General features: G+C 45.8%; 1 protein-coding gene across 1 annotated transcript in view; it reads right to left on the reverse strand.

The window, feature by feature from the left end:
• Nucleotides 1-1,321: 1,321 nt before the first annotated feature.
• Nucleotides 1,322-16,015, reverse strand: part of LOC126982591 (uncharacterized) — a 207,982-nt gene continuing 193,288 nt past the window's right edge. The window contains exon 5 of the mRNA XM_050834765.1: nucleotides 1,322-6,033. Coding sequence (XP_050690722.1) covers nucleotides 5,963-6,033 — 71 coding nt within the window. The 3' untranslated portion in view covers nucleotides 1,322-5,962. The remainder of the gene's footprint in view (nucleotides 6,034-16,015) is intronic.

The raw sequence follows: 16,015 nt of genomic DNA on the forward strand, positions 1-16,015 counted from the left end.
CTAATACTACTTCTACTACTACGGTTTAAAGTGGTTCTGATCTATGGGAAATTGTGTCTCTTTATATGCTTACGAGAGAAAGTATACCCAATCAACAGGTGTTAATATCAGTGCCAACAGGTACTCTACAGGTGAAAAAAAAAGGCATATGCGTTTAAAGGTGCAAAAAATCTCACCGTCTCAGTTTTGAAATTCTTTATTTATCTTAAGTTCAGAGAGATTGTTCACTTTCATCCAATTTTGGTGCCAGACTACCTAACTACAGACCTCAGCCACGCCCCCCCCCCTCAATAAAACTTTCTCTCTGCCCTAAACCTGCAGAGGATGCTAATAAGGATAGACGTGTGTGTGTGTGTGTGTGTGTGTGTGTGTGTGGGTGTGTGTGTGTGTGTAATAGATAGATAGACAGATAAATAGATAGGTAGATACATAGAACAGGCAGATGCACATAGATATATATAGATAGATAGCTAGACAGATAGAGATTAAGAGGGTGAAGAGAGCAAAAGAAAAACAAAAAGGCAGAGAATAAAGGAAACCAAAGGAACAATTATAATCGACAACAACACAAGGAAACAACAACAGACAAAAAGAGTTAGAAAAGACAATAAAAGAATCCAACGTAGAAAGGAACCACGAAAGGAGCAACAGTAACGCTAATACCCCCCCCCCCCCCCCTCGTGGCTGAGGTGTCCCAATACAAAGAAGCACATGTTCCCTGGCAGCACGGTAAGGATATGTCCAAACGCCTAGCGAAGGTGTGAGTCTTGTTGGTCTGGTTAGCGAGAAACCTTCTACGAAAGAAAAGACGAACTGAGAGCCTGAACAAGGGCACAGCAGCAAAGATTCCCAGCAAACAACAGCCTACCGAAGATGATGATGAGTTTGTTTTTACCTTACTTGTTTGCGAGGGGAAAAAAACTTAAGATAAACAAAATACGTTCTACTGAAGATACTTGAACCGAAAGTCTGAACAACGCCACAGCAGCGAAAATGGCTCGCAAAACAACATCCTACCGAAGATAATTAGCTTTTTATTTAACTTGTTTAGAGAGAAATAATAATGATAAACAGAAGACGTTCTACAAAAGATACAGGAACCGAAAGCCTTAAGTCACCATCGCAGCAAATTTTCTCAGCAAACATCATCCTACCAATGATGAGTTATTCTTTTACTTTGATTATTTGCGATAAAAAGGAAACAAACAAAATACGTCCTACTAAAGATATTTGTAACCGTCGATAACACCATAGCAATAATTTTTTTCCTGCAAACAACAGACTACCAGTGATGAGTTTATTTTTACTTTAATTGTTTGAAAAAAAAAAAACAAAAAAAAACCAAGAAAGATAAACAAAATACGTCGTGCAAAAAAATATTAAACCAAATGCCTCAGTTACAAATGAACAGCAAATTTCTTCCAGCAAACAACAGCCTACCGGTAATTTTGAGTTTGTTTTTTCTTTAATTGTTCGCTAAAATAAGACAGGAAAGAGAAACAAAATCCGTTGCTACACTAGATACTTGAACCACCCCAGCAGTTAAAAAGTTTTCCCTCGACAAACAAACAGACTACTGGAGGTGTTATTATTTTTTACATTTACTTTACCTCAACTCTTCACCATGAAGGAACAACATAATAATTAAGATCTACAATTACTACAAGACAATGGAAAATGAAATACTAACTCCCAACAAACGGACTACCAATGAATACTTTTAAACTTTTATTTCAATCTTTCCCTTAATAAAGATAATAGGCTAATGAAGATCTACAGTTACTACAAGACAATGGAAACTAAAATACTAACTCCCAACAAACAGATTACCAATGAAGATGTTTTTTACCCTTACTTCTTTTCCTTAATAAAAAAATAAACCTAAAAAAAATCAAGGTCTACATTTGTTACAAGAGAATGGCAAGACAAAATTATACCCCCACCTGGTTACGATGTTTCTACTCGGCAAACGTCACTCAATCATTCTAATTTACCTCAAAGTTGATGAGAAAACGGAAAGTGGACAGGCAGTGATACAGTGTTTTTTTAATAGCACTAAGGAACAACCCCCGATCGCTACGTACCAGTTTTAGCAATGCTTTCATATAATCTCTACTTTTTACTTACTTGTTTAACACACACCATACCACCATTACCGTTATCAAGTAGGGACTCCACACTTACAAAGATCTGTGTGAACGGTGAAAAATATTACAAAAGAGAGAGAAAAAAAAATGATTACCTTATTCATAACACAGACCTACAGCAATGATTCAAAAAACACTTTGTGACATCCGACAAATATAATGAAAATACGTATTATTATTATCATTATTCCTCTTAATTAAGTATTGGCTTAACATGAAACACTGAAAAAACGGCCTACGGAAAAAGAATAGTGATTTTTTGTAACCTTATCTTACAAGTTATCTATTTATATATGTATATATTTTATCTTCTTCCCTTAGGAGTAATACATCTTCCTTTACATGATAGCAGACCCTCCATCGTGTGTACATGGGTGTGGAGGGTTTGTTTGGTTCAGAGACAAAATACTATCGTTATCAATATTATCGTCACGTCACCACTTAAGTATGACGTAAGTGTGACGTCACGAGTCCCCCTTTAAAGACTCAGGTTTTCTATCCTTAAGTTCATCCGCGGCGGCGGGGACGTGTGGCGCAGAAGTGTATGCAAAGAGAGGCACTTTCTATCGCTAAGAACCTGGGAGAGAGAAAAAAAAAACTTGGATATCGATAAACATTTAGATTCACCTAAAAAAAAAAAGATTCGTGACGCTCGATTTTCAAAGCAATACACACACACACACACACACACACACACACACACACACACACACACACACACATACACACACACACACACGCACGTCCTTTGCACTTCAAACGCCAGAATAATATTTCCATCACATAACAACGCCTCTCGCCTCCTCCAGCGGCTCTGCATGGAGGAGGAATAACTCTCTCTCTCTCTCTCTCTCTCTCTCTCTCTCTCTCTCTCTCTCTCTCTCTCTCTCTCTCTCTCTCTCTCTCTCTCTCTCTCTCTCTCTCTCTCTCTCTCTCTCTCTCTCTCTCTCTCTCTCTCTCAGCATGAATATATAAAAATAAACCAGCAAACAAAAGAATAGAAGTGTTCAGATTCTAGAAACAACAAAAACAAACAAACATATAAACGTGTATTTAGAAGGCAAGCGTGAGTGTGTGTGTGTGTGTGTGTGTGTGTGTGTGTGTGTGTGTGTGTGTGTGTACAGGGTTGGTTGCGAGAAATGATGTTAAAAGGTGTTTATATACGAGGACGGAGAGGAGGAGGAGGAGGAGGAAAGGAGATCGAAGAGGAACGAAAGGAAGAAAAGGAAGAAAAGGAGGAAGTGACAGGAAGACTATGATAAGGATGTGGATGATGAGGAAACGTAAGCGGAGGAGGAGGAGGAGGAGGAAAGGGATAAAGAGGAGGAGGAAAAAAGAAAAGAAAAATTATATAAGAAGGAAGAAAACATTAATGAGAAAAAAACTGTGATAAATTATTTGTGAGGGGAAGAGGAAGAGAATAAAAAAAACATAAAAAAACATGAGGAAACAGCGTGTGTAGTCGGGGAGGAAGGGGAAGGGGGAGGCAGCGCGAGTGTCAATGTGGAGGCGGCGTGAGGGTCTGAAGGATGGGGAGGAGGAGGAGGTGTTGGTAATGATGTAGAGGGGTAGAACGAATATTGTAACGATGAAGAAGTAGTATTGGTGACGGCGTAGAGGGAGAGAAAGAAGAGATGATAGGGAAAGGATGTTCGGGAGGAGCTGATAACGATGATGATGATGGGAATATTGATAGGGATGAATATGGTGATGATGATGAAGTGGTGATGAAGAGGATGCTGAGGAAGAGGAGATGAAGGAAGGATGATCGAGAGGAGCTGATAATGATGAAGAGGAGAATATTGATAATGATGAATATGGTGATGATAATGAAGAAATGGCGATGGTTGTGCATAGTGAAGAGGAAAAGGGAGAGGGAGAGGGAGAGGAAGAGATGACGGAGGGGAGGATGCTCGGGTCAGTCATCTTTTCTCTCCCCGCCAGACCCCACGAGGCCGTCAGTGTGTTTTCGCTGCTTGTCCTCGCCTCTCCGGCTCCCCCGACGCCTCGCCAGGAGACAGGGGGGGAAGAAAGGTAATGAAGTGAGTGCAAATCAGAGAAATAAGCTGAACAAAGAATAACGAAAATAAGAATAGTAATACGCATTCTATGACCAGTTTATAAGACGTGATTCTCTCTCTCTCTCTCTCTCTCTCTCTCTCTCTCTCTCTCTGAAGTCGCTATCTAAATGGGACACACACACACACACACACACACACACACACACACACACACACACACACACACACACATTTATACTTTTCTCTTTCTACAATCATCATATTTCCGAGCTGCTTGAAAACGAAGTCGTGAATAGCCCGGCGGTCCTCGTCCTCGTCCTCGTCCCGGGCGCTTGATTACACACCGCCAGACACGGGCGGGTCATCTTGTAATGGGTCGAGAGGCAGCCTCATAATTCTTTCCGAAACTACAATGGAGGCAAAATGTTGGCTGGGGAGGCGCGTTGCCGAGAACGAGTCTCATCCTCGTCTTACCTCCCCAAACAAGGCCCAACACGGCCCGGCAAGGCATCATTTTCAGGCCCAGTCCACTCGGCTCTCCTCCCTCCACCTGCCCGCCGAGCAGTCAGCGGCGCCGGGATGGCAATGGGTCTGGTCTGTACCGTGGCGAGAAATCTCAGCGCATGATAATCTTCCAGTTGTTGCCTTAATCTTCCAGTCATGCCGCTGCCACTCGTCACGCTCGGCAGGTGGAAGAGAGGATCACGGCCACAAACGAGGCGGAGTTTCGGCGGCGGCGCTGACTTGCACCTTAGGCGGAGACCGCGACGCCCGCGCGGAGCTATCCATCAATGTGAGAGGTGGGCGCCGGTGGCAATGGGCGGCCCTCTGTCCCTCGGGCCCCCACCTCTATCGTCCAGCCGGCTGCCCCACACCCTCACACACACTGGCTGTGTGCATTCCTCTCCGCGCGGAAGCTTCAAGTGCTTCTCTTCTAATTCCACCCCTGCCACGTCTCCGCCCTCCGATTACTCCTACCAGAGTTTAATCAGCCTCCCTCTGCCCCCGCCCTCCCCCGCGCCGCCGCCCCGGGTCAGGCTGGTCGTGGCGGCGACGGTCGGCAAGGTTCGCCGCCGCTGCCGCCGCGCCAGCCCAGTGGTCGCAACGCCTCCGCCTCGGCCCAAACACCCACGCGGGCGATGATATATTACGTGTATTTGTACGCAGTTGTATGTCCTATAGAGAAATAAGAAAATAATAATGAACATGGTAGAATATCTCTGTTCTTTAACACTTATAGTAAACATATAAGGCATGTAGCATATATCTTATAAATTCACAGCAAAAATCTAAGTATTCCTAAACAACTGTGTTAACCGGTGCTATTTGTAGATATTTTTTGTGGCTTTTTAAATGTTTTCTCATAAGGTAATAAATAATAAGAGTCTGGTTTACTATACTTGGCCCCAACTCTACACATGTAACACGACAAAGACTAACTGCACTGCACACTCTCCACCACGCAGAGAAGACCGCCGCGCCGCCGCCGCTCGGCTGTGCGCGCGGCCACACGATGCACCAGGCGGAGAGGCGGCGCCGCCACTATGCACCAGACAGAAGGGTTCGACTCCGCCGCGCTGGACGTCGCCCTCGGTAAGGAAGGTTGTCAGACACTGCCAGTCACTACCGGAGTTCCGAAGACACTGCACCAGCAACAGGAAGGCATGAGGTGGTCGGGACCAGCCAGCCGTCGAGTTGAATCGACTCTGCTGCTGGCCCCGGCGCGGTGGTGAAGGGACCGTCTGTACGCGGCGCCGGGACAGTACCGCCAGACATGCAGATGATCCGCATACACTACACCGCCATCAGGAGGGCAGCGCCGGCCACTAGGCAGTAGATGAGGGTAGCGCCGGTCACTTTCGAGCCTGAGGAGAAAGAAAACAATAATTGTATAAAATAATTAATAGCACACACATAAATATATATACACAAGGATATTAGGAGACTACAAGAGGCCAGGCGGCCTACTCAAGGCAGATCCTGAACATAGGTTATTAACCTAATTCCCATCCCATCCCAAACTACATTTAATCTCCATTTGAAACTTTCAATTGTTTGCCTCAACATTCCCGGTGAGTTTGTTCCCCTCATCCACCACCCTGCTCGTGAGCCAGTTCTTTCCTATTCCCTTCCTGAATTTGAATTAATTCAATTTATATCCGTTACTGTGTGTTCTCACATCAGCTTTCAATATAAGAACTTCATCTAAATCGCCCTTGTTAATCCCCTTAACCATTTTCAAGCCACAAATTTCGATACATTCTACGTCTTTACAAAGAAAGCGGTCATTAATGTATACAAGTGTACTGTATATTAATAACAGCCTTGCAACGCCGCTTTCTTCCATGGAAAAAAACAAGAAAAGTTCAAAGGCTCCCGAATACTAAGTCCAACACTCACAGGGACCAGATGACCCACAACAGAACGTCTCAGGAGAACAGGTTGGCACTGACCCTGGCGTACCCTCGGCGGCCCAGCAGAGGGACAGCAGATTGAATTATGACCCTCGGGGTAGCGTGGAAACCAAAGATTTCGGAAATCATAACCGGTCACAAGATTTTCCTACCCCAAGGGCCTGATATCTCTCACTGCCTCAATATCTACTGAAACACCAAATTTTGATATAACTCTATACGTACATAAATATTACCCTGTTAATAACCGACATAATAGTGAATGAGCAAAAATGAGAGGGATGGGCGCCGTTAAGTGCAAATGCCGTACGGTTTAGACAATTTCTATATCATTTCATTTGCCGTGGAAGAATTTTTATTGATCTTATTGTTGGGTGTACCCTGACACACTAGAGACTGGTGGTGTGTGGTACAATCAAGGCAACACGGCACAGGGCACGGCAACACGGGGCGCACACTCAGGCCACGACCAACACGGAGCCACGCAAGATGACGCACAGGATAGCCCCAGAGAGAGGAGCGAAGCAGCATCACCACCACCACCAAGTGAACGTTAACAACCACAAAGAAAAGGTCGACACAGCAGTACGAGCATCACCGCCACTACCACCACCACCACCACAACCACCAACACCATCTTGTCGACACCAACACATTTATTCACAGCAGGGTCCTACGTCCCTCGATGAAGTGATGCGTATCTGTTGGCGTGTCCCTGACCAGCGGGGCGAGGCGGAGAAGGCGGCGGCGTTGAGACTTATAAAAATGTTAAGAAAAAAATAATCGAGAGCGGTGACTCACTTTAAGAACGTGAAGGAAAGTTGAGAGTAAGAGAAACACACACACGCACACACACACACACACACACACACACACACACACACACACACACACACACACACACACACACACACACACACACACACACACACCCAGCACAACACCTGCTCCTTGGGGCCAAAACGCGCCATTTTCAACTCAATTAACGCGTAATAACAACACTTCACACCTGCCTCCTCCTCCTCCTCCTTCTCCTCCTCTTCCTCCTCCTCCTTCAGCTCCTCCTTCTTAGCGCTAATTATGTCTTCAAAACAAGGTCCTCGTCTCTCTCTCTCCACCGGAATGATGATAATGTTGCTGTTTTATTACGGGAAATATTATAATTGAATTTCCTTTACAGGCCACTTAAATTTTGTGAAGAGGCGTTCCGGCATTGTGCACTCTACTAAAATATGATGCTGATGACAATCATAGTAATAGTAACAATAATAATAATAATAATAATAATAATAATAATAATAATAATAATAATAATAATAATAATAATAATAATAATGATAATGATAATAATAATAATAATAATAATAATAATAATAATAATAATAATAATAATAATAATAATAATAATAATAATAATAATAATAATAATAATAATAATAATAATAATAATAATAATAATAATAGTAATACACTAGACTACTGTTGCGTGCCATTATTCATTAACGTAGATATTTTATGCATGAAGGGAAACTAATGGAACGTGACAGTATGAGCAAACAGTGACGAGAGGGAAAGCGGAGCAAATAAATGTATGAAAAAATAAAAGTTTTGTGGGTTGCTAAAGGGGGGGGGGTCAGGGGGTGAGGGGGGGGTCAGGGGGTGAGGGGGAGAGGGAGGGGAGGGGGGTGGCTTAGGACAGCTGGGGGCCCTAGATGAATTGACAAACAAACAACACACGCACACACACACACACACACACACACACACACACACACACACACACAAGTCAGGGAGCAGTGTTGGGGCGTGTCGTGGGAGCGGAACACGCGAGTCATATTCCTCCGTGCCCTTGACGAGACTCTGAGACGCAGGTGGAAGCAGGTGGTGACGAAGAGGCCGGTCAAGAGGGCAAAGAAAACGATGGTGTGAAAAAAGAAAGAAAAACAATAACAAAAAAAAAAAAAGATGAGAAATTCTATGAAGGTGAACCTGTTTCTGTCTGTTTGTCTATCTGTCTGTCTATCTGTCTGTCTTTCTTTCCTTGTTTCCTTTCTTCCTTCCTTATTTCCTTCCTCCCTCTCTCTCTCTCTCTCTCTCTCTCTCTCTCTCTCTCTCTCTCTCTCTCTCTGTATAACTTAATCTGTTGTTTGTTGTTGAGGACAGCGACCCGCCGCCTCCTCCTTTCATACGCCAACAAGTCATCACTCTGTTTGGTTCGCCGCGCACCGTCCATCGCGCCTCACACCGAGAACACTCTTCGCTCGCCTCTTGCCTGCCGTGCGAGGTGACAACAGCGGCGGCGGTGACAGCGGCGGCACACTTGAGCGGGGAGTTGGAATGACATGGAGAAGAGAGAGGGAGAAGAAGGCAAGGGCGCGGAGGGGAGCATCACCATATTCTAAAAGGCAACAGAAAAAGAGCGCGTTTCTTTCTCTCCCATTGTTCCTCTCCCTCACCTCAGCCTCCACACCAGACAGGGAGGTGGGGAAGGGAGGTGGTGAGATGGGGTAGGGGGGTGCATGGGCCTGAGTGTATGTTTATGTATGGATCTTACTTGTCGGGGGAGGAAAAAAATTGGGTCCCACTGGCGAAAACAAGCAAACAAGGGTGGAGAGAGAGAGAGAGAGAGAGAGAGAGAGAGAGAGAGAGAGAGAGAGAGAGAGAGAGAGAGAGAGAGAAAGGCAGAAATAGACAGAAATGAAGCCGTGAGAGCCTTTAGTACTACCTTCAACCTACTGGAAAACAGCAGATAGGGGAAAGGCAGGTACGGAAGCAGGCAAGCAGGAAGGCAGGCAGGAGAAGAGGAGGAGCGCGCCTACTGACCGTATACACATGGAAATTTCCCCAGCAGTAGGAGAGCCGAGGTAGGAGGCAGGAGCTGAGTTTAAGAACACAAACCTATCCCTTCTCTCTCTCACTCTCTCTCTCTCTCTCTCTCTCTCTCTCTCTCTCTCTCTCTCTCTCTCTCTCTCTCTCTCTCTCTCTCATTCCTAGCATCCCAGCGAGAGTGCTCAATACCCTTTTACTTGTGTGTGTTCGCTGTGCACCGGCGCCGCCAACACACTGTGATGCCCCGCCTGTGTGCCATAAATAATACCTCTCAACTGGATCGGGCAGGCTCTGGGGCAGGCGGGGCAGGGAGGGCAGGGCACGGAAGGCTTGTCAAGGGGCGCTCGGCTAGTTTGGATGAGGTGGGTCGGGACGCATAAAACTGAAGTGCCTTAGTGACCTTCCTCCCTCCCCTCCCTCCCTCCCTCTCTTGCAGCCTATCTATGTATGCCTTCATAGATGGGCGAGGGTTGGGGTTGAGTCATTGCTCTAGGGGTAAAGTCAAGGCGCTGACCATTTACATTTTTTCTCAAGAATCAAAATAACAGAGCAAAATGAAAAGGGAAAATGCAGAAGACTCCCACAACATGTTTTTCCTGCAACGAAAACATCGGGAAATGTCCTCGCTGGATAAAAAAAGTTCACTTGTTGGAAATACAGTAAAAGAAAAACTGCAACAAGGTTTACTATCATAGTGAAGAGAATAAAAAGAAAACCAAACAGAAGATAATGATAAACGCTTGCATCACTAAGTTGGATTGTCTTTCTGTCTATCTGTCTGTCTGTCTGTTTCTGTTTCTCTTGATGTGTCCGTGTACATGACTGTCTGTCTGTGTATGTCTCTCTCTCTCTCTCTCTCTCTCTCTCTCTCTCTCTCTCTCTCTCTCTCTCTCTCTCTCTCTCTCTCTCTCTCTCTCTGAAAGCCTAAAACAGCAGGTAAGCCTTAATTAAGAGCGTTCAGGCAAAAAGATAAGTGCGAAGGAAAGTGTGTGGCGCGGGCTGAGAGCGGGCCACGGGGCTTGTGAACGAGGGGGGTGTTTGTGTGCGTGATCGTGTCGCCTCCTACCGTTATTCTCAAACACAGGAAGGAAAAAGGGTGGAAACAGCTCTGTGACAAATTTGTTAAAGATCCCTTGAGACTAACAAAGAAACATTCCCTCTTAATAAATGGATAAATGAGAGACGGGAAAATATCCGGAGGGGGAAATGTCCAAGGGGAATGTGTTCAGAGGGGAGTTAGTCACGGGGGAAAACATTCGGGGGGAGGGGAGGAATGTCAAGGGGGAAATAGGTTCGGCATCCGGGTAGACAGATTGACATGAAGAGGAGTAATCAAAGGTGAGTCAATAGATAGGTGGACAGACAGACATACATACACACATACAGACAGACAGATAGACAGGTACGAAAACTAGATTAACAGGTGAACATGCAGTAATTTGATTGATGGGAAAATAAAGATATATGTAATTGCACTGGTGAACACAGCTCCGAAAACACACAAACGCACAGACACACACACACACATTCCATTTCAACCTGTACTCCCTACACACACACACACACACACACACACACACACACACACACACACACACGTGACACATACATAATACCTGCATAATGAATACAACTCTACCCATTTTATTGCATTTAAAAATACACCCATGCATTCCGACACGCACACACCGTCCGTTCGTCCGTGAGTCCGCCCGTCCGTCCGTCCGTGCCGCCGCCGTTCCGGGCAAAACAGTATTCATAATAAACGTGAATACATGTTACATTCTCGTGTGTTATTTTAAAACCCGCGTCTGCTGTCCCTTCATGATACGTCTGTGAAATGGGAAACTGGGCGGGAGTATAACGAAAAACACGAGATATATTGGCAATTTGCTCCACTTTTTTCTTTTTTGCCTTCCACACAGTGATGCGATACGAACATTTTTTTTTGAGAATTATTTCCATTTCTTTTTGTTATTTTCAATCCATGTTGTCAAAAATTGAAATAATGTTAAGATTGGTTTTACTTTAGCGACATAAAACTGTACAAAAGATCCTTCGATAAAATAAATATAATAATACTAATATTGTAATAATAATAATAAAAATAATAATAATAATAATAATAATGAGCCTGATTAAAATATTACGTGATGGACTCGTCATATGGAAACTAAACACACACACACACACACACTTTAATCCATATGTAAAATCACGATACTTTGAAAAAATAAATGAAAAAAGTCACCAACATAATTTTTAAGCTTCCCCACCTTTCCCTTCTCCCTTCTTCCCCCCCTTTCCCCTCCCCCTTCCGCTCCCTTTTCCCTTCTCCCTTCTTCCTCCCTTTCCCCTCCCCCTTCCGCTCTCTTTTACCTTCTCCCTTCTTCCCCCCTTTCCTCTCCCCCTTCTGCTCCCTTTCCCTTCTCCCTTCTTCCCCCCTTTCCCCTACCCCTTTTGCTACCTTTTTCCGTTCCCCTTCTGCTCCCCTTTCTGCTTCCCGTTCCCCTCCCCTTATCATAAACCGCTAAAGGGGAAAAGAGGGGGTGAATAATGGAAGCGTGGAATGGAAGGGGGGAAGAAGAGGGGATGGCAGGGGAGAGGATTGACGCTTCCCCTCCTCCTCCTCCTCCTTCTCCTTCCCCCCCCCCCTTCAATAACTGACCGGCAGTGGGGGGGAGGAGGCAAGGAGTGTCGGCCCCCTTCCAAGCATGGCACCGTGAATCTCATTTTCCGGCGGTCGAAATCCTTCCCGCCGCCCGTCATTACTCACCCTACCTGCGTATTAGTGTGGAGGGGCGGGGGGGAGGGGGGGGGGGGAGGGGGTGTCTGGAGATGTGGTCGAGGATAAAGGTGGAAAGGGTGTTGAGACGGGGTGAAAAATGGGGAATGGGGTGCGGCGCTGGTGGTAGGGGTGAGGAGGTGTGGTCGGGGAGAAAAGTCACGAGGGTGTAGAAGCAGGGCGAGAGGGGGGCGGGGGTGTGGAGGTGTGGCCGGGGGAAAGGTGGGGAGGGTGTAGAGGCAGGGAGGATGGGGAGAAGGGTGTGGCGCTCTTGGTATAGGGGTGAGGTGTGGTCGGGGAGAAAGGTGGAGTGTTGATTCGGTAGGGATGAGAAGTGAGATGTGGCGAGAGCGAAGTCAAGTAAGGTGTTGTTAGTGGGATGTGGCGGTGTGTGGAGGAAGAGGAGTGTGGCTGGCAGGGTGTGATGCCTAGGGATGGGGTGCAGGTTGAAGGAGGGAACAGGGGTAGGAGTGTGGAGGGTCGGATGTGGTGCCTAGGGATGGGGCGTAAGGAGGGTGTGGCCGTGACCAAACTACAGCTGTCGCCCATATGTTGACTCGCTGATTTCCTTATATGAGTTAGCGATTCGATTTCCCTTTCCCGCGCCACAGCTTAAACCCAGATTTGGAGTGTGGTAGGTGGGGTGTGGGAAGAGAAGGCGTGGCTGGCGTGGGTGAGAGGGTGTGGTTAGGGCGGGAGAAGGAAGGGGGGGGGGCGTGTTGGTGAAAACGAGAAGGCAAGGCTAAAAAAATAAACGAAAGTAAAAAGAAAACGAAAGAACAAATAAATAATCAGAAATAAAAATATATACTTCTCCCGCTGTTTGTCTGACATGAACTGACTCTTTCGTATAACAACAATAGCAGGAACAAGAGCGACAACAATGATAATAATAAAAGTAAACAATAATCTTATGTCGGTATTATAAGACACGCGCTTTTCACATCAGCTATTTCTAAAGGTCAAAGAGGGGGTCAGTCGGGTTCTAATGAGTGTTTCTTTAGGTTCATGGTACAGAGGAAGGGTCACGCTACCACCAGGGTCATAAAACTACTCCTGGAAATGCCCACAACTCCTACGAAAGCCTTGTCAAATATGTGTTCTTGGGCGACGAAATGTTTTATAGTACGACCTTTAATATATGTCTATATGAACGGTATTTTTTTCACAGCAAGGAAGGAAACTCAAGGCCAAAAAAACAAGAACAGCAACAAAAAAAAGGCCACAAGACGCTGCTCCAAAAAAAATAATAAAGGACAAGAGGCCAGAAGAGAGGTCAACTTCGGGTGGAGAGGTGTCTTGATAATGTAGAAGACGTGGGGATCGGGCAGGAGACAGGGCGTGTAGGGGCGTGTCAAGAGGGCGTGGCGATGACCCGGCCAGCTAGCGGCTATACACGCCTCCCTCCATCCACTCACTGTCACATATGAGCTGGGAATTTGATTTGCTTCTCCCCCTTCCGCTAACAGGAATCGCCGCAGCTAAAAATACCTCGCCGGCAGACGCGCTGACTCCTGACTGACCTGCCCTCCCCTGGCCGCCACCACACAGTCAGCATGAGACCGGCACAGGAACGTCAGCTCAGCATATCAAGGTCAAGGGGAGAAAGAGGGAGAGTGGAGGAAGGGGAGATAAGAAGGGTTGGGGTGACGGTATATATGTCTTTCTCTTACTATCTTATCACACTGTCAGCAGCACAACGTCAGCACAACATGTCAGCATTGTGGGAAGGATAAAAAAAGTGAGAAAGAGGATGAGAAATAGAGGATCGCCACTGCCAGCACTGCGTCAGCACCAAGCTCAGCACAGTAACGTCAGCTCAGCAAGGCAGCATAACACTAAGAAAGGAGAAGAGTGAAATGGAGATGTTTAGTGATGGTATAAAAGCCTGTCTCTATTATACTACCACAACGTCAGCACAACAACGTCAGCACCAAGGTCAGCAAAGTAGTCTCGGCATCACTAGGAGAGAGGAAAGAGGGTGATGGAGATGGTTGGTGATGACGCACGAGTCTGCCTCTGTTACACCACCATACTGTCAGCACGTCAGCATAAAGGTCAGCAAAGTAACGTCAGCTCAACAAGTCAACATCGCACGGAGAGAGAGAAAGGAAGGGAGAGGGAGAGAGAGTGAAGGGGAGTGGGAGAAAGAGTGAGGGGAAGTGGGAGGAAGGGAGGCCTGGTCACCGTATACAAGGCAGCCTCTGTTCCGCCATCACACACGAGCTTGTTTTGCCACACGTCACATCGGACGACAAACAGTTTTTCGCCGTGATCGAAGACAATTTGTCGGCCGGAGTGGCGTCAGTGTCCGGCGCGTCGAGGGAGACGTGGCCGTGGAAATAAAAGTTGTCAGACAAAGTCGTTGGCGTGATTGCCTCTGCGAAGCCTCAGCGTGTGTCTGTCTCTGTCTGTGTGTGTCTGTGTGAAAGAGGCTTGCTTGAGGACTCGGGACAACGCACATACAGACACGTACACGGATATACACATACACATCCATACATACATACATAGGGGCAGACAGACAGGCAGACAAATATAGACAGATCAGACAGACATAGACACACACAAACACACACACACACACACATACTCACTCACAAAAGTTAATGGTTCACAGGTAAGATGATTGATGAGGTCAACAGAAGTAATGCAAAAAAGAAGAAAAAAAAATACTTCTCCCGCTGTGAGTCTGACCTGTAGTGATTTTTTAGCAACAAATAATCGAAAGAAGACGAATAACAATGGTAATAATAACACGAACCAATAATTTCAATATTAATCTCATCATTTTACTTCTTACTCCTCTTTCATGTAACTTTCTTTTATTTTGCAATGTAGTTATTCCCTCTCAGGAACCTCAGCCTTTCTCCCACTTCCCCTCACTCTTTCTCCCTCTCCCTCTCCCTTCCTTTCTCTCTCTCCATTATCATTTTCAGTCGAGACCATTTCTTATTAGTCACTTTCTTCCTTCTTTCCCTCGCTCTCTTGAAGCCTTCAGACGCTGACCCGAGTGTCCAGTGTAAATTAATTGGCGTTATTCTTTTATTTCGCGAACAAAACAACAATGGCGACGAGAGAGAGAGAGAGAGAGAGAGAGAGAGAGAGAGAGAGAGAGAGAGAGAGAGAGAGAGAGAGAGAGAGAGAGAGACGCAGTAAACTTTTTCAATCCGAGGAAACACCATATATTCTTTTTTTTCTTAATCTTCTACTTTCTTATTTTTATTTCGATTTCTAAACTCCTCCCTTCTCCTCCTCCTCCTCCTCCTCCTCCTCCTCCTCCTCCTCCTCTTTCTTCTCCTTTCATTCCTCCATTAGACCGTGAAGTATAAAGAAAAAAAAAGAATAATCCATCATGAAGACGAACAATTTAGGTTACGGGGGCATTAAAGGTCTCTCTCTCTCTCTCTCTCTCTCTCTCTCTCTCTCTCTCTCTCTCTCTCTCTCTCTCTCTCTCTAACTTCCCTTCACAACCAGGTCAGCTGATATATGTGTCCGTTACAGGGGATAAAAGGGAGGAAAGTAGGGAAGGGAGGTAAGGAAGGAAAGAAGGGAGGTAGGGATGGATGGTAAGGGAAGGGAGGGAATGATGGGAGGAGAAGGAAGAGAGGTGGTGAGAGAAGGGAGGGAAGGAAAGGGATGTGGGAGAGAGAGAATGTAGGGGGAAAGGAAAGGAGGGAGAGGAGTGTAGGAAAAAAGGAAGGGAAGGGAGGTGATGATGAGGGGAGAAGGAAGAGAAAAGAGGGGAAGGAATGGAGGGATGGAGTGGAAAGGAAGATAGGTGATGAGGGGAGAAGGAATAGTGGGAAAGAGGAGGGA

The sequence above is a fragment of the Eriocheir sinensis genome, chromosome 51, assembly GCF_024679095.1.
Source record: "Eriocheir sinensis breed Jianghai 21 chromosome 51, ASM2467909v1, whole genome shotgun sequence".
Taxonomy (NCBI): domain Eukaryota; kingdom Metazoa; phylum Arthropoda; class Malacostraca; order Decapoda; family Varunidae; genus Eriocheir; species Eriocheir sinensis.